Source organism: Amblyraja radiata, chromosome 8 (genome assembly GCF_010909765.2).
Source record: "Amblyraja radiata isolate CabotCenter1 chromosome 8, sAmbRad1.1.pri, whole genome shotgun sequence".
NCBI classification, from domain to species: domain Eukaryota; kingdom Metazoa; phylum Chordata; class Chondrichthyes; order Rajiformes; family Rajidae; genus Amblyraja; species Amblyraja radiata.
In genome coordinates this window covers 59,681,454-59,701,266 of record NC_045963.1, presented here as the reverse complement: position 1 = coordinate 59,701,266, position 19,813 = coordinate 59,681,454, and the positions used below count along the sequence as shown (strand labels likewise).

The following is a 19,813-nucleotide window of genomic DNA, read 5'->3' as shown; positions in this document are numbered from 1 at the left end:
GAGTGTCGTTTCTTACTAATTTTTTAAAAATCAATAAAGGGGTCAGATTTGGGCAAATATTTAGTGTTGGGGACAGTCCTCAACAGGAATGTACGTCCCGCATCGGTCCGGGCGATAGTAAGGGTTTCCGGTTTCTGGTCCACATGGAATCACTGGGAGGTGGAGGAGAGGGAAGAGGTGGAGTAGGAGTAGGAGAAGATTCATGTGAGGGATGTGGAGCAGCAGAAGGAGAAGGAGGGGGTGTTAGTGAGCGAGAGCCCGAAGCACGAGGTGGTGGTCGTCCCCGTGAGGTTGTAGCAGGAGATGGTGGTGGTTGTCGTTCCTATGGTGTTGAGGGAGAAGGAACATCTTGTGGGAGAGATGCCTGTGAGGTTAGGGGAGAAGGAGGTGATAGTCATTATCCCTGTGAGAGTGATAGAGAAGGAAGTCAGTTTACGGCAGTGGTAAAAGGAGAAAGGAAAGGTGGCCCCCATGGAAATGGAGGAGAAGGAGAATGTCGCTCTGAGGTAAGATTTGGGATCACCATCGGGTTTCCCAATGAGGTGGTTGGGATTCAGGCTGGATGGGGCAGTAGTAAGAAAGAGTTTGGAAGTGTGGAACTCAGTGAGGACGACCAGGGGATTCACAGTGACAGAAGGGATGTTAGTAAGGAAGGTTTCAGGCTGCCCAGTCAGCAAGAGCAGCAGAGCTGGATGGAGCAGGCATTGAGCACGGTGAGAAAGCATTAAACTCTTTTAATTTTATTTTTCATCTCTACGAATTTCCAGGGGATTTTTCTAATCAAATCTCACTGCAGAAACTTGAGTATGAAATCCACGGTAACATTCTAATGCTATATTGAAACTGAATCTCTCTGTAACAAGCTTATTTTGTTTTTTCTTCAGATGAAGGTAAAATCACCCATAGCATTGTTTGAAGCCAATTAGGGAGCTCTGCCCAAATGGCTGGCACAAATATTTATCTTTTAACTGCCATCAATGAAATGGATTATCAGTTCACGGAGATATAGAACATTACAACACAGGAACATGCCCTTTGGTCCACAATGTGAACATGATGCCAAGTTAACTCGTCTCCTCTGCACATATTTGATCCTTATCCCTCCAATCCCCGCATATTTAAGGCATTGCTGCTTTCATGTTCTCCAGACTTCTACCGAGATTCATTTCAAAAAAGGATTTGGAAAGGATTTAAATGTCTATAATAAGAGGGTGAAATACCCATGAGTTGGAGAGCGGAGTTGTTTACTGATACCACTGTTGCTTTTGGCAATATGACGGGAGGGAAGTTCACTTTTTCTGAATACCAGTGGAAAAATAAACAGTCCCTTGCAGAATCAGCGTCATTAAAAAACCCAACAAACAGCCCCAGCTGGTGCATGTTCTAAGCTAATAGTTCTGGCTGGCATCCCAGGTGTTCCACCAGAGTCTCCTATATAAATGTTTGCTGGTACAGTGATGTCGCAAACACGTTGTGGTTTTATAGCATAAAACTAGTTCCAAATTATTTCACAGGAACATTAGTTAGCAAAATCCATCCTCTATTAGTTTGAGCATATAACCAAAAGCTCGGTGAAAGTAGATTTGAATAAAATTCTAAACAGGAAAGAGAGGTGAAAATTGCAATGTCATTGTTAGTGGTGTAAGTCATATTTGAAGCTACTCTTTACTTTAAACTTTGAAGATACAGCATGGAAATAGTCCCTTCGGCAAACCAAGTCCACGCCGACCACTAACACTATTCTACAAATTAGGGACAATTTTACCAAAGTCAATTAAACTACATACCTGTATGTATTTGGAATGTTGGCGAAAACCTATGCGGTCACAGGGAGAACGTACAAACACCGTACATACAGCACCCGTAGTCAAGATCAAACCCGGGTCTCCGGTGCTGTAGGCAGCAACTCTACCACTGCCCCACTCTGCCACCGGAGGATACTGGAGGAATACTGAGATCCTGAAGAAGATGGATTTTACAGGTCAAGAGAGAACAAAGTGCCAAAAGTGCACAAGATGCTGCAAGATGCAGTTGAGAGCCCGTCAGATATGGTGGAGTTGAAGCCACTTGAGTGAAAAGTACTATCAGAATGTAGCGGACACAGAGTTGTCCGTCAAAGAACGAGACAGGACGCAAAGTTTGTCCAAACACAAAATTCTTTATTGCTACTACGTCTCCTAACCCACACACCGTGCGTGCGTGATTATAGAAAATAGAAACATAGAAACTAGGTGCAGGAGTAGGCCATTCGGCCCTTTGAGCCTGCACCGCCATCCAATATGATCATGGCTGATCATCCAACTCAGTATCCTGTACCTGCCTTCTCTCCATACCCCCTGATCCGTTTAGCCACAAGGGCCACATCTAACTCCCTCTTAAATATGGCCAATGAACTGGCCTCAACTACCCTCTGTGGCAGAGAGTTCCAGAGTTATTATCACCTTAAATAAACACCAGGGGCACTCGTGACCACTACGTGACCCCTACCTCTCGTCACCGGGACACGTGACCCCCCCCCCCCCCCCCAGAGCCGAAGGTTATGTACAGTGCGTGGCCCACCACCAGGGGCCGCCACAAGAACAGACCTAAACGAGCCAGAAAAACTGGGAATGTGAATAGGAGTCCTTACAGAAAGCAGGATGGGAGGAGGTGCAGTCATGATGATTCTGTGAGTCTTTAGTCATTCGCCTATCCTGCAAGATTCAGAAGTTAAGAAAGGGAAAGAAAGAGTCCAAATTGAAAGTGAGTCCATGTGAAAGTGAGAATAGGGTGGAAATTGGTAGCAAAGGTGATGAAGCATTTGGGTACTGTTTGTCAGCAGAAAGCAGCACCAACATAAAAGTGGTGAAGGGCTCCAGAGTAAAATTGGAAACAAAATTTATTCTTGTCTTCAATATATTGTAAAATGTGGTGAAGAAAAGGGCCTGTGAAGGCTTGAAACTAAACAGTTTTCCTATCTTCCACAAGTCGACAGGTGTAGTTTGGACCTTTACAACTTCCCATCTTTTATTTGGAGAAACTAGTGGAACTAAACAAGAAATTTTCAATGTGAGGTCAAATTCAACCAGATGAATAAGTTACTTCCTGTAACCTATTCTCTCTCACATACCCATCAGCTCCACCCCGTTTCGCGTTCCTTACCTTTGGGAGAGAAACCTGAATGCCCCAGGGGAAACGCATGCAGTCAAAAGGAAAACGTGCTAACTCCACACCAACATCGCCAGAGGTCGTGATTGAACCTTGGTCGCTGTAACAGTGAGGCAGCAGCATCATGTTGACACACGACTGCAGATGCTGGTATCTTGAGCAAAAAGCAAACTTATGGAGGAACTCGGCATGTCAGGTGGCATCTGTGGAGAAAAATGACATATTCTTCATCAGTTGGGACTCTTTTTCAGTTCTTAAGATGGAGGCGAGGAGAGAGTGTTTGTAGATAGAGGTGAAGGGAAAGGGTGGGGCAAGACCTGGTGGCTGATAGGTGGATCCAGGTGAGGAGGGGTTGATTGGCAGATGAGTCACCTGGGAAGAGTAACCTTGATTCCCTTAATATCTCAAAATTGATCAATCTCCATTTTGCTCTGTTGCCCATTTGGATAGACAATTCCAAAGATTCACAACGATTTCTTGAAGAATTATTTTCTCTCTATCCTGAATGTCTGACATCATGCAGATAAATTAACCTCTGACGAGAGCATAGTGAAAAAACATTCTTGTATCTAACTTGTCAAGCCCCCCATAAAACATATTTGTCAATGAGATCATCATTCTTCCAAGTTTCAAATTTTTTTTCCTATCGTGTATAAAACAAGGAGACATAGATTTAAGGTTAGAGGGAAGAGTTTTAAAGGGGATCTGGGCAGAGATTTAATAAAAGAAACTACAGCAGCTGGTATCTTGAGCAAAAAGCAAAATTGTTTTGTTTAGAGATACAGTGTGGAAATGGGTGCTTCGTCACACTGTCCAGGCCGACCATTGGTCACCTATATACTAGTTCTATGGTATCCAACCTTCACACTTTCAACTTTTCACTCTACCTCGGTATACATGACAATAAACTAAACTATACACATCCTACACACTAGGGGCAATTTAGCCAAATCAGAAATACAGAAACCAATTAACCTATAAACCTGCACGTCTTTAAATTTCTTTAGAATGTGGGAGCAAAACTGAGCACCCAGAGAAAACCCAGAGAGAACGTAGAAACTTTGCACGGACAGCACCTGTAGTCAGGATCCAGGTCCCTGGCGCTGTGAGACAACGGCTCTTTTGCTGCACCACTGTGCTACCCTGGAGAAATGCTGGAGGAACTCAGCAGATCAGGCAGCATCTGTGGAGGGAATAAATAAATTGCATTGCTGATTGTGACTCTTCTTCAGACGGATGCAATCTGGGAAAATATTTGGAGATTGATATTTGGAATGTATTGTCAGCTGTGGTAGTGGAAACAGATACAATCACTATGTTTAACAGGCATTTTAACAAGCACCTGACTAGACAAGGAAAAAATACCTACTATGGGCAAATGGAAACAAATATTACATAGGCATAATTGTTAGCATGGATGTAGTGGACTGAAGGGTGTGTTTCTGTGTAGTATCTACTCTATGACTTTGAACACCATGCCTTTCATTCTTTGATTATTTAATTTAAAAAAAAAATCTATTTAAGATGGATGACCACACATTTTCCCACATTTATATTTCATCTCCCATATCCTCACCATTCACTGCCTGTCTATATCTTCTTGTAATCTTGTTGCATTCTCCTCGCAGCCCACGCTGCTTTCAGTAAACTTGGGTGTTTACACTTGGTCTTCTCATCCATGTTGTTATTGCTATAAATTGAACAGCTGGAGCCCAGACACTGATTTCTATTCGCACCCTCAAGTCACAATGTCCCAATTTGACAAATGAGCATTTCCAACATTTTCTAATCCTCACATTTAATCATCTTTTTGGCAAGATTATATGCCTTTTGCTTTGTTCTCATCATACCATGACTTCTCTTGTCAACAATGTCTGGACTGGTTTCCAGCTGGATTAACGTATATTTGTTGCACATTATCTATTATTAACCATTGCTTGTCTACTATTCTGACTTTTAATGAAGTTTCCCAAACTACCAAAGCCATCTCAAGCCTCTTACCTTTGTAGTGTGCTGTGTTTAGATTTAAAGCCTTGGTCTCAGATTGAACATATTTACTTTAATCAATCAATTCTATCATGTTATGATCATTCTTCCCTCGAGGCACAATATTAGATCTAAACTAGCCTCTCTTTGTTCTTCATCATACTGACCCAGAAATATATGGCATCAATTTGTCCTCCACCGTGTTACTGCCAATTTGTTTTGCTCATCTGATCTAAAATATCTCTTGCGATTACTGTTTTTACTTTGTATGGGCCTCTAATTTCCTGTTTTATACAATGCCCAATTTGCTACCTGTTTAAGGAGGTATAGACATTCTCGCCAGTATTTTCAACCTGCTGTTTCTTAACTGCACCCAATATAGTTCTGCTTCTTGATTTCCTAATTTACAATGCTTCTCCTTAATGACCTACATCCCAATTGTTGTTATCTACTTTTCTTTTTTTTAACCATTTTGTCTATATCTGTTCGAAAAGTTGAGTATCCTGCAGTATTTGGTTTAGTGTAGAGATACAGTTTGGAAATAGGCCCCTTGGCCCACAAAGTCCACGCCGAGGGGCCTATCGATCACCCCGTACACCTGTTCCATGTTATTCCACTTTCTCATCCTACACGCCAGGAGCAATGTACAAAAGCCAATTAACCTACAAAACTGTATGTCTTTGGAATGTGGGTGGAAATTGGAGCACTCAGAGAAATCTCATGCAGCCACAGGAAGAACATACGAACTCCACACAGACAGCACCCATAGTCAGGATCGAACCTGGATCTCTGGTGCTGTAATACAACAGCTTAACCACTGTGCTGTCCAAGTTACCAAGCTTGGCCACTTTGTAACCAGATTTCTGTAAGTGCTGTTAGATCATGCCCATTTGCTTCTGTTTGTCATACTGCACACATTCCACAATATAACTGACGAGAGACTGCTTTGGGTGCTGGGTGAACAGTGATGCATCTGAGCCGAGAAAATTGCATTCGGAGCTGATACAGATACAGGTTCTGACATCAAGTTTGAAACTTGTGGAAGAAGGAGGACAGTGATTTAAAATAATGTGTTTAGACAGTTAAATTCTTAACATTTATTAATGACATTCAAGAGGCTGAGTTATGATTATACTATTTTGCAGCGGGGAATTCATCAGTTCAGAGCAGACAGTTTGGCTGCCAGAGTTCAAGGTGGGAGTTTCCAAGCCATGCATGGTAGGATTAGCAGTCTAGCTTCTGTGAACCAATGCACTCAATCACCGTAGCTTGTCATTGGTAAATATTCTCCATCTTTGAAGTTATGCAGAAGAGATTCCCTAGAATGTTGCCATTTCAGCTATGGCGAGACATTGGATCGGCTGGGTTTGTTTTCCTTGGAATGGAGAAGCATTGAGTGGAACGTAATTAAGATATCAAAATTATAGGGGTCATGCAGAGGGTAGATGATGAGAAACGTTTCCTATTAGCAGAGGCGTCTGTAATAAGGTATGGGGTAGGAGACATTGTGGATGAACTTTTCACTTGTAGGCTGATTGAAATCTGGAATGCATTGCCTGAGGGTAGTCTCACACATTTAAGTATTCAGATGAGCACTTGAAATAGCATGACATTGAAGGCTACCAACCAAAAATACCGGGAAACGGGATTAGTATAGAAAGCCTGATAGTTGGCCTCCTTCTTCCACAGATACAGTGGCCAAAAAGGCCTATTTCCATGCTGTATAACTCCACGACCTTTCTTAAATGCATATTGATATTGGGTTGATAATGATCAAATATCTTTCCACTTTTAAAATGTTTTTATACAGGTTTAATTGCATTATTACCGAACAACATTATGTAATTTGAAATAAACACTCATTTGACAGGGTGTGTGTCAGTTTGTTTTACTGGTGTATTTTCTCTTCCACAGCATTGCACCTTTCTCTTTAGATATGTAATAGATGTGGGGTGGGAGATTGATACCTTCACGTGGTCCACCCTGTTTCGACGAATGCAATCAACCTGACGTGCACAAACAGAAGATCAAACAGAAAAAATTGTCTTACAACTTTAGGTTGTGCACGCCATATGCAAGAAGAAGTGTAATAGATGTAAAGGCACCATTAGAAGTGTGCGTCTATAACCTCAAATTTCATAAATCTCCACGGTATCTTTGAACCTTCATTCCTCCAAGGTATCTTTGTTCCTTCATTTCTCATCCTGAGCACCCTAATGTTAATCACTCCATCAAAAGTGCCCTATTCCTAAACTCCCACTCTAAGCTAATCTCTCCAGCCTTGAAACGCTCTCTTCAAGCTTGTATTAGCAATGGTTACCATGAAACTATTGAAAAATTGTAAAAACTCATCTGGTTCATCGATACCCTTCAGGGAAGGAAAGCTATCATTCCAAATCATTATGGGGCACCAGATCCATAGATGTGGTTGACTCTTAACTACATGTCAATGGACAGGCAAGCTGCTTGGTTCATAGTCATATAGCTCTATAGCCCAGAAACCGGTCCTTCGGCCCAACTCATCCATGCAGACCAAGTTGCCTCACTGAGGTAGTCCAACTACTTGCACCTGGCCCCTATCCCTCCAAACAGTTCTTATCCATGAACCTGTCCACGCGTCTTATACATGTCGAAATTGTACCCGCCTAAAACACTTTCTCTAGCAGTTTGTTCCATATACACAACACAGTCTGTGGCCCTAGGGTCCCTATTAAATTTTCTCCTTTATCCTTATCAGGAGACAGTTGGGGAAGGTTAATACCTGCTGACTTTGCCAGTGACATATACAACCTGTGAACTAATTTTATGTCCCTCCATGACCAAGCCATTGGATGCCTCAATGGCTTGAAATCTACCTTTATTTGTTGATGTTTCTATGATGCATTATATTAAAAGTGTTATTTGCATAAATGTGGCTTTCGTAGCAGTATATATCATATTATACAATGTATCCGCAACATTGGAGGAGCAAAGATAATGTGGTAATGGAAGTACTGTGCTCTATCACTTGGGGGCAGTGTTGGCTTTTGAAATAAAAGGTATTGAACATGCAGTGTCAACACCAAATGTTTTGCCAAGATTGGCAATAGGTTGTCACAAATTAAATTATTAAATTTCTTTATTTATATAGCACATTTTTAGTCAACTTGCATTGACCCCAAAGTGCTTCACATAATTACATCCACACACACAGGCAAAGGTGGGTGAAGTGTCTTGCCCAAGGACACACACAGGCAAATTTTCACAAGGTCACTATGATGAATTATTTACTCGAACTCCTTATCTAGGATACAGCTGGAAAATTACCAAAAATGAAATATATTTGAAAATTGTGGCATTTGATGTTATTTTCTTTTCCGTCAGGTTTTGGATTTGCTAATTTGTGGTAATGGTATTATTAAAAATGACAGATTTGACAATACTGCATATTACTTCAGGGTAATTTTCTTTTTTTTTAATCCAGTTCAGGAACATTATTAGTGCAAACCACTTTGCATTTCACTTTCCTTTGCTCTGACAATAGCAACAGGAATATTGAGAAAATGTACATTGAAAGTGCATGTGCTGAAGTTTAACTATTTTGTTTCTTTTGCAGGCAAAAGGGGCTCTGGAGAATGGTGAGGTGCCTGTCGGATGTCTGATGGTTTACCACAATGAGATTCTAGGACAAGGGAGGAATGAAGTCAATGAAACCAAGAATGTAAGTTAATGCAGGTGAAGCTATATAGCAGAACAAACTGAGGATGATTGTGGCTTCGGTTCATGTGAAAGTAATGCTCTTTCAACGTATATTTTTCCCATTGACTTCAATAGGCCAGGTGTATAAAGTTGGTCATTGCTCACATCATCCAGAGTCACATTCCAAACCATGAACTCATCTAAAGTAATTGTCCTGCTCATTCGATGGCCCCATGTTCATTTGCCAACTCTCATTCTCGGTTAAGCAAAGTCATGATTTTAAAACATCTCATCCTTGTTCTAGTTCCCTTTGTAACCTCACCTCTCCACATCTACAGTCTTCCCAGTACAATCTGAAAGAGACGTCACTGCTCCTCTAGATCTGCCCTCTTGATCGTTCCTGAATTTACCTACTCTACCATTGGGCTTTCAGATGGTCAACAAGCAAATCCTTAAATTGGTGTCAAAAACTATGCACCTTTCAAAATACACCTCATTAAACAAGATTTTGAACATGTTTTAATACCTTTGTAAATTTATATCCCAGAGGTGAGGCTGGAATTATTGAATTTGATGTTCTTGTCTTCTAATGTGAGATTTCAAAACATTTTGCAATAATACCTTTTTTTCCAAATACAAGTTGTTGTTGAAAAGCCACATTGACAAGGTTAGGCCAGTAATGTGCAACCACCAATGCTTCTAAAGCCTAGCAGAAGAGTAATAGTATGTCGGAATGGAAGGCAGCTGATACCGAGCTTGGGTTTCAAAAATGTGTGGATAATTAAATATAGAGAGGATTTAAGTGCATCAGAGACATAAATGGCTGCAGTTGGTGGAATTTGGAATACGAATCGAACTACTGGAAGAAGCAGCATATTGCAAAGAAATGGTCTAAGATTTGGATCAAGACCCTTTATCAAAACTGATGGAGTGATGAGACAGAGGGTGGTTAGTAATAGGTGAAAGTAGATGAGGGAGGGATGATGGGCAGATGGGGCTAGGTGGCGGAGGAGAGATTGTTGAGACAAATAAGTGAAAAAATATTAGGCAGATGGAAATAGATGGGTTTGGATGGCGACAGAGGCTGGTGGGTGATAGGTGGGAGCAGAAAAAGAAGTGCTGATGGAGATGGAACCAGATGAAAGAAGGGATAGGAAAGGTGAACTTAGCAGGAAGCAACCAAGGTAGATAGGTATGTGGGTGAGGTTAACAAGGCTTAGCAACAGCAACAAGGGAAAGAGGAATGGAAAATGTGAACTGGGAGAGAGTGCCTGGGTTGACTGGTGGGATTGGAAAAGGAACACAGAGGGTGTGGATTACTTGAAATTAGAAATTGAGGTGCATTTTGTTTTGCATTAAAATATTACGCAAGAGAAGGAGCTAGGGTTTATGAATCGTGTTCTCCATGCCTCCTCATCACTGATCTCCGGGATATTGATTCCACCTGACCCAGTCATGCTGCATTTCCAGTGATGCTGTCTCATGGTGCTTCTAAAGCAATTTCCAGCTTTCTGTGAGAATCCACCCAATCTCGTGCTTTATCTCCTGCTCCTGTTTTCCACAGAACCACACACCTATTTGGTGTTGTCATTGATAGTTATGACTCATCCTTGAATGTACACAGACAACATATTTTTTACAAGACCAGGCAACCAATTCTGATACAGTAGATAAACTCATATCAATCGCCAGAACTGTGTGTACTTGAATTCTAAGGATACAAAGCCACCCTATTAATGAGAAATGTGTTTCTTCTGATAGCTTTCTTTCGTCATTTTGACATTTCTGAGACTGATCCAATTTCCATCTTTTCTTTTCACCTATTCATGTTTTGATGATGCAAGTTTGATCAACATGTATTGCCCATTCTTAATTGTCCTTGTGAGGGTGGTGGCAAGCCAATTTCTTAAATTATTGTGGCCCTTCTGGTAAAGTGTGTTCCAGGAATTCGGCTATGTAATGACACAATACAATAGTATGATTAAACGAGAACTTACCAGTTCGAAGTTTGATCATTATTTTATGAGGAGTACGTTGAGGGAATACGTGAAGAACCCCGCCAGGACGCATGCGTGTCATTCTTCAAAGCAGCGGTGTGAAATCACAGATAACTGTAATGACTTAAACATAGTAAGATTAGAGAAAGAAATACCAGTTGAGTATATGATCATGGGTGGGAGCGGAGGGCACGTATTCCCTCAACGTACTCCTCATAAAATAATGATCAAACTTCGAACTGGTAAGTTCTCGTTTAATCTTACTATTTTACTTCGGAGTCACGTGAGTGACTACGTGAAGATTTCAAAGCTCTGTGATTTCATGCCGTGGAAACGAGTCCATGCATCACATCTGCCTTAATGACTGTAGGAGGAATTGTGTCAACATAATTTAGACATGAATCCGACATTAAAATCCATGAAATTTGTTAACACAAATTATAATCCCTATTTATGAGGTAAATTAAATTACAGAACTTAAAATTGTTTCTGCAAACGTTCCAGGTTTCATGACTGGTTTATTATAAAATAGTTGGAATGTTTTTTCCCCTGACCATCCTGCTGTCTTGAGGATTTGGTCCATTGGTACATCCAACTGCATAGCTGTCGATGTAGCTGCAGCCCTGGTGGAATGAGATTTAAAAATATTAGTATCCACCCCAGCCTGTGTTAGAACCTGTTTCAGCCATCTTGAGATGGTCTGGACCATCACTTTTTTGTGTGGTTGCTTATGGCTGACTAAAAGTGCCTTCTCATTGCCTCTGATGATTTTCGTTGTCTCCATGTATAACGACAAATGTCTTACTATACAGAGACGATCATCTGTTGGGTTAGACCTAAATTCTATATTGAGGCCCGCTGATCCCTGTTTGTTCTGCTTCACTAATTCATAAATATGAAACGTAATATTTTCAGATGAAGAAGTCATGTTGTCAAGTCTTAATTTATGTAATGACTGTACCCTTTGTGCCGTGACCAATGCCATTAGCATGACTGTTTTTAATGTCAGTCTATGTAGGGACAGAGCTGTTGCTGGAGACCAATTCCTGAGCATCTTCAGGACAATACTCACATCCCATATTTGGGAGTACCTGGTTCTTGGGGGATTGGTATTATAAATTCCCCTCATAAGTTTTGTTACCAGTGGGTGAGTTCCAACAGAGTGACGCTCTGTTCCTTGTCATAGATAAGTTGATAAGGCACTTCTGGCGCAGTTGATGGCACTATAACTGAGCCCCTCATCATAATGGAGGCCTGCCAGGTATTCCAGAACAGACGGGATGTTCATATCTCTGTAGGTGATGCTGTTTTTGTTACAATACATCTCCCACTTCCTGATATAGACCAGATACTGTTTTTTGGTGGACTGTCTTTGGGCCGCCGAAATCATGTTCACTGTTCGGTCCGTCAGTCCCAGCTGTAATAGAGGTATTTTTAAACTCTACAAATTAATAAATTCAAATAGTTATGGCATGGGTGGCTATCCCTTGTTACGGGATGAACCAACAAGTCTGGTCTATTCGGGATGGTGATACATGGTTCTAATACCATGTTCAGTATCACTGGGAACCATGGTTGAGTAGGCCAATCGGGTACTACCAAAATACCAGACGCAGAGTCCTGCTGTATTTTCCTTAATACCCGACTGATGAGGCAGAAAGGAGGGAATGCATAAATAAACAATTTCCCCCAATGCAGCGAAAATGCATCTGTCGCCGCTGCCCCAGGGTCTGGTTCCCATGAAACATAATTTGATAACTGGTGATTAAGCCTTGATGCGAATAGATCGATATCTGGTGTTCCATATCGTGCTGTAATATCAGCAAATACTTTTTTATTCAACATCCATTCGGTGTTTTCATTAAATTTGCGTGACCTGGTGTCTGCCACTAAATTTAGTTTACCTGGTAGGTAAGTAGCTGATATCCAAATATCTCTCTGGACACACCACTGCCAAATTGTATTAGCCAGATTGTCACATGATGTCGATTTGTTTCCACCCATGTGGTTGATATATGCTACCACGGTGGTATTGTCAATCTGTAGTCTAACATGCTGGTGATATGACCCAGTACAATATGACTCTAGGCCATAGACTGCACCCAACATTTCCAGATAGTTTATGCCCAGTGTGAGTAATAATGATGCCTCCTGAGCAGTCCATCTACCTCCACAGCTGGAGATAGAATTGGTGGCACCCCAACCAAGTGCACTGGCATCAGTTTGTAGCACCATTGAAGGGTTGCTGATAATGATTGGATTGAAACAAAGCCAAATGTTATCTATCCACCATTTTAGTTCCATTATAGCTTTGATTGGTAGCTTCATTGGTCTGTCAAAATGACCAGCATTGATTTTGAGTGCTTGTATTTTTGCTCTCTGTAAATTTTGGTAATGTAAAGGTCCAAATTGCGTGGCTGGAAAGGCAGCCACCATTTTGCCAATTACTTTTGCTACCAATCTGATGGATGGTTTACTGATGTCAATGAGGTTATTGCAAGCCTCTATTAAGTCTATAGCCTTTCCCTTTGGCAAAGTCACCGACATGTGAACTGAGTCAATGGTGAACCCCAAATAGTCCATTGTAGTGGAAGGCATTAATTTAGATTTAACTGGATGGATAATAAACCCCAGTTTTTCAAATAACTGTTTTGTGGCTGTTACAGTTTGTTTGGCCAATTCCAAAGTTTTGCCCACAATAAGTATGTCATCTAGATATGCCATGACCATGTGTTTTCGTTTCCGTAGAAACGCTAGGGCCGGTTTCAAAATTTTTGTGAACAGTCTGGGGGCTGATGTTAACCCATTTGGCAGCGCTCTATACTGTCAGAGCTGTCCCATCCAGTTGAATTTTAAGAAACATCTGTGGTCACCTCGTATAGGCACTGAATAGTAAGCATCTTTTAAATCGATGCTAGCGATGAAGTAACCTTTGGAAATCAATTGTTTAGCAGTAACAAAGGTTTCCATTTTAAAATGAATATATTGTACAAATGTATTCAATTTGGTCAGATCTATGATGATGCGACAACCACCATCTTTTTTGTTTTTGGTAAACATATTGGACACGAATTCTAGTGGTTCGTGTTGGGATTTTTCAATTACACCTTTTGCGTAAAACCTCTCCAGTTCAGCATGCGCTTCTGATTTCTCTTTACCAGAAAGTACGAACATTCGGTTCGGTATATGTTGAACTGGAGGGCTGTACTTGTGTATAAATTCTATTGTATATCCCTGGATACTGCTTAAAATATAAGTATCGGTAATTAACATGCTCCATGCATCCAGAAAGGAGTGTAATCTCCCCCCAACCTCCATGCTCCCTGTATTTTGTAGGGAACCAGACCCACCTACCTCCATAGTTACCAGTGGCAGGTTTACTTCTTTTTGTAAATCCTTCGTTGATGTTGAGGCGGTGGTGTCTGGGTTTGTGGTTTGGTTGATGTTGGAGGTTCGCGTATCTTCCAAGAAGGCCGGCCTGGGCCATGGCCTAAAAAAGACTCATGTTTAGTGTACCGGACCTTCGAGCTTTCACCAGTCGGTCTTGTTCTACTGGTGGGTGCGTAGGGATGCTATCTGTGGCTGTAGTGGGTTTTTGATGGTCCCTTTTATGAGTCCCAGGGTTTTTGCTTCCTCATCGAGCTCCTTGACTTGCTTCGATAGGTTACCTCCAAATAGTAGTATTGGTGGTTTTATGTTCCCAGGTTTGCACAGACCCGCGAATTTCGGATTTAAAGTGGGCCGGATGGCCTTCTTCCTGATGCTATTTATAATAATAATAATAATGGATGGGATTTATATAGCGCCTTTCTAATACTCAAGGCGCTTTACATCGCATTATTCATTCACTCCTCAGTCACACTCGGTGGTGGTAAGCTACTTCTGTAGCCACAGCTGCCCTGGGGCAGACTGACGGAAGCGTGGCTGCCAATCTGCGCCTACGGCCCCTCCGACCGCCACCAATCACTCACACACATTCACACACATTCACACACAGGCAAAGGTGGGTGAAGTGTCTTGCCCAAGGACACAACGACAGTATGCACTCCAAGCGGGATTCGAACCGGCTACCTTCCGGTTGCCAGCCGAACACTTAGCCCATTGTGCCATCTGTCGCCATCTGTCGTATTTATCTCGTATTGAGTGTTGCAAAGCAATGCCAGTGCATCCTGTTGGTCCTGGGACATGTCCTTCTCATCCACTGTGCGGGCGAATGCTGTTATCCCTGCTGTTAGGAGTTTTAATACCTTTTTGAGTTTGACATCCATGCCTCTAACTCCTATTCCAATATGTTTCCATATACAAGTATTGACTACTGGAACATTCAGGGATATACAGTTGCCCGGTGCCAGGTGTCTTGACGTGGTGTCCAATACAGCCTGTTCTTGTAGCTGGTTAAAAGACATATAGTCTATACTGTCAGCAAGCTTTTGCTCCAGGTTTTGGCCAGTCTGGTCTGGCTGTATGAAGTTGGACACCATGTCCAGCAGATTTTCTCGTTCCTGCATCCCCTGCACACTTGATTTTTCTTCTGCGAACCCCTCTTCAGGATCAGCCCAGTACTGACCCCCAGTGCTCCCTTCTGATGAGGGAGAAGCACTGTGCAGCCCTACAAGAGGTGCTGCTGTGGGTTTTACATAGCGCCCACAGTGACTCGACTCCATCTCCCGGAGTCTGTCACGTTGGAGCAAATGCTCCACACACCGCTCCATCCGGCTCCAGCGCTCACGGTCGCTGGCCGCCCGCGGTTGCTCAAAGTCGGACTCCTCTGAGTCCACGACTTTGTTAGTTTTTTGTCTTGCCTTACCGCCCGGCCGCGGAGTGGATCTGGCCGGTGAGGAGGTGACATCGGGCACAGCTGATCCCATTATCGGTGATTCAAGTGCCGCTGGCCGCTGCTGGCTGCCGGCTACTCCGCGGTCCTCCCCCACCAGCTTTGTCGCAGCCCTTGTTGCTTTCTTAGACTTGTCCATGCTTCCCACCTGTAAGTTGGTATAGGAAACACACAAAAAGACCGCAGAGTAACTCTTACCTGCTGGTTCCGGCTTTTTAAAAACTGCCGCTGCGGGGGAACGTCGTTCCACCCCGCCTGACGTTTCGCAATGCGTGTAGCGATATGGCACGCATGCGTCCTGGCGGGGTTCTTCACGTAGTCACTCACGTGACTCCGAAGTAAAATAATACTTTATTAGCCAAGTATGTTTTGCAGCATACGAGAAATTTCATTTGCCAAGTCAGTCATACAAATAAAAAGCAACAGAACACACAAAATCCATTTTAACATAAACATTCACCATAGTGATTCCTCACTGTGATGGAAGGCGAAAAAAAAGTTAAATCCCTTCCCTTCTTTGTTCTCCCGCGTTCGGGGGCCTCGAGCCTTCAGTTGACGGGACGATCTTACTCCCATAACCAGCGGTTGAGCCCTCCGCATTGGGGCGATCAGCTCCTGCATCGGGAGGGGGGGGGGGTAGGGTAATCTCAGCTCCCCCTCGCCGGCGATCAGACCCCGGGTCGGGGCTGGTCGAACCTCTGCGTCATTGGAGCTTCCCGAGGCAAGTCCATGCCCCGCGGTGGGGGTCAAAGTCAGTCCCGAGGAGACCTCCAGCTCCATGAGTTTCGGCCGTAGAGCAACTGGCGAGATGACCCAAAAATCAATCGCATCTCCGCCAAGGTAAGAGGCTGAAAGAAAAAGTTTCCCCTGACCCCCGATCCTCCCCCATATATAACAAACCAGAGAACATTTACCCAATCTTTTAAAACACACTAAAAATAACAAAGAAAAGACGAAAAAACAGACAGACTGTTGGCGAGGCTGCCAATTGTACTGGCCCCCTGGTGGTAATAATACATTTCCAAGTGTGTGACTTTGAAGTGAAGTTGTGTTTCTATGTAACTGGTGTCCTTATATAACCATATAACCATATAACATTTACAGCACGGAAACAGGCCATCTCGACCCTTCTAGTCCGTGCCGAACACGTATTCTCCCCTAGTCCCATATACCTGCGCTCAGACCATAACCCTCCATTCCTTTCCCGTCCATATAACTATCCAATTTATTTTTAAATGATAAAAACGAACCTGCCTCCACCACCTTCACTGGAAGCTCATTCCACACAGCCACCACTCTCTGAGTAAAGAAGTTCCCCCTCATGTTACCTCTAAACTTCTGTCCCTTAATTCTCAAGTCATGTCCCCTTGTTTGAATCTTCCCTACTCTCAGTGGGAAAAGCTTATCCACGTCAACTCTGTCTATCCCTCTCATGATTTTAAAGACCTCTATCAAGTCCCCCCTTAACCTTCTGCGCTCCAAAGAATAAAGCCCTAACTTGTTCAACCTTTCTCTGTAACTTAGTTGCTGAAACCCAGGCAACATTCTAGTAAATCTCCTCTGTACTCTCTCTATTGTGTTGACATCCTTCTTATAATTAGGCGACCAAAATTGTACACCATACTCCAGAATTGGCCTCACCAATGCCTTGTACAATTTTAACATTACATCCCAACTTCTATACTCAATGCTCTGATTTAAAAAGGCCAGCACACCAAAAGCTTTCTTTACCACCCTATCTACATGAGATTCCACTTTCAGGGAACTGTGCACAGTTATTCCCAGATCCCTCTGTTCACCTGCATTCTTCAATTCCCTACCATTTACCATGTACGTCCTATTTTGATTTGTCCTGCCAAGATGTAGCACCTCACACTTATCAGCATTAAACTCCATCTGCCATCTTTCAGCCCACTCTTCCAACTGGCATAAATCTCTCTCTGTAGACTTTGAAAATCTACTTCATTATCCACAACCCCACCTATCTTAGTATCATCTGCATACTTACTAATCCAATTTACCACACCATCATCCAGATCATTGATGTTTATGACAAACAACAGTGGACCCAACACAGATCCCTGTGGCACCCCACTAGTCACTGGCCTCCAACCTGACAAACAACCATCCACCATTACTCTCTGGCATCTCCCATTCAGCCTCTGTTGAATCCATCTTGCTACTCCACCATTAATACCCAACAATTGAACCTTCTTAACCAACCTTCCGTGAGGAACCTTGTCAAAGGCCTTACTGAAGTCCATATATACAACATCCACTGCTTGTCCACCTTTGTGATAGAAGTCATAGGTTTGACAAGTTTGAAGCCTTCTGTCAGAGTTACCAAGGTGAGTAACTGCAGAGCAGTTTGTAAATGGTTCACACTGAAGCCATAGTTTGCTAGCAATGGAGCTAATTGATGAGATGCTAATCAAGTGAACTGCTTTGTCCAAGAATGTGTAAGCTTCATTGAAATGCACTCTTGAAGCAAGTGAAGATTAATCTGTCAAAATCCCAATTTATGCTTTATAAACGGTAGCTAGGCTCTGGGATACATAGTTATACAGTACGGAAATGGATCATCCGGCACAACTCATCCATGCTGAAGATATACCTAAACTAGTCCCAATTTCCTACTTTGGCCCATATCCTTCTAACCTTTACTGTCCATTTGCTTCTCAAAATGTTTTTTAAACATTGTAATTGTACCTATCTCTACAGCTTCCATTGGCAGCTCGTTTCATATAGCCTCAAGTCTCCGTGTGGAAGAACTTGCACCTCATATCCCTTTTCAGTCTTTTTCCTCTCATCCTAAAGAGCCTGTCCCACTTTCACAACCTAATTCACGACCTCTGCCGAGTTTGCCCTTGACTCGTACTCGCAGCATGGTCGTCACGAGGTCATAGGAGGCCGTAGCAGGCCGTGATGCGAGTCGTAGGTACTCATGGCATCTAGTAGGTTGGGGTGTTTTTTCTAGCCTGATGAAAAATGTCCACGAGTAAAATAGGTCGTGAATTAGGTCGTGAAAGTGGGACAGGCCCTTAATCTATGCCCTCGTATTAGTTCCCCACACTAAGAAAAAAAACAGGTATTCATCTTATCTATGACCTTCATGATTTGATGAACCTCTGTAAGGTCACCCCTCAACCTTCTGCACCCAGGAAAAAAACAACCAGTACCAGCCTATCCACTCTCCCCTGATAAGCCAAGCTCTCCAATCTTAGTAACATCCTGGTGAATCTATTCTGCAGTCTTTCCAGCTTAATGACATCCTTCATGTAGTTGGGTGACCAGAACCACACACAGCACACACTGGGCGGCCATGGTGGCGCAGCTGTAGAGTTGCTGCTATGCAGCGCTTGCAGCGCTGGAGACCCGGGTTCGATCCTGACTACGGGTGCTGTCTGTCGAGATCGTTGTTTCCTCCCACACTCCAAAGACATACAGGTATCTAGGTGAATTGGCTTGGTGTATGTGTAAATTGTCCCCAGTGTGCGTAGGGTAGTGTTAATGTACGGGGATCGCTGGTCGGTGCGGACTCGGTGGGCCGAAGGGCCTGTTTCCGTGCTGCATAACTAAACTTAACTAAACAAAAGTATTCCAAGTGTGGTCTCACTAACAATAGCCTCTACAGTGGCAACATGATGTTCCAGTTCCCGTGCTCGATGTCCTGATTGATGATGTAGGCTTGTATTCTTATTGGAACCAACTGAAAGTTGTGAGTGAATGGCTTTGCAGCGCATATCGATCACGGTGGTCTTTTTTGTAAGTGCGTGACCCTGTGCTACAAGCCTGATCCATGATTCCTCTCTGTTTGCACAGGCTACACGACATGCGGAGATGGTTGCCATTGGCTATGTCTTGGAGTGGTGTCGCCAGAAAGGCAGGAGGTGGCAGGAAGTGTTTAAAGCCACAGTGCTATACGTCACTGTGGAACCATGTATCATGTGCGCTGCAGCCTTGCGACTGCTGAGTATCCTTTAACGGTTGTACATTTGAGAATGATTAGCAACCCCAGCAGACCTTTCTCTATAAAAAAATCTATTTGTATTTTAAGTAACGTTCCTTTTCCTCACCATGTGACTGCAAAAAGATGAGCAAGAATTTTTAAGTTTCTAAACCAGTTATCTGTTGACATTCTGATGCATTAGCATGTAGATGCCAGAGACAA

General features: G+C 42.9%; 1 protein-coding gene across 1 annotated transcript in view; it reads left to right on the top strand.

Annotated features, from left to right (window-relative positions):
- Positions 1–109: 109 nt before the first annotated feature.
- adat2 (adenosine deaminase tRNA specific 2) overlaps positions 110–19,813 on the top strand; it is a 32,213-nt gene continuing 12,509 nt past the window's right edge. Inside the window, exons 1-3 of the mRNA XM_033026044.1 lie at positions 110–713; positions 8,729–8,833; positions 19,465–19,615. Of these exons, the coding sequence (XP_032881935.1) occupies positions 144–713; positions 8,729–8,833; positions 19,465–19,615 (826 nt within the window). The 5' untranslated portion in view covers positions 110–143. The remainder of the gene's footprint in view (positions 714–8,728; positions 8,834–19,464; positions 19,616–19,813) is intronic.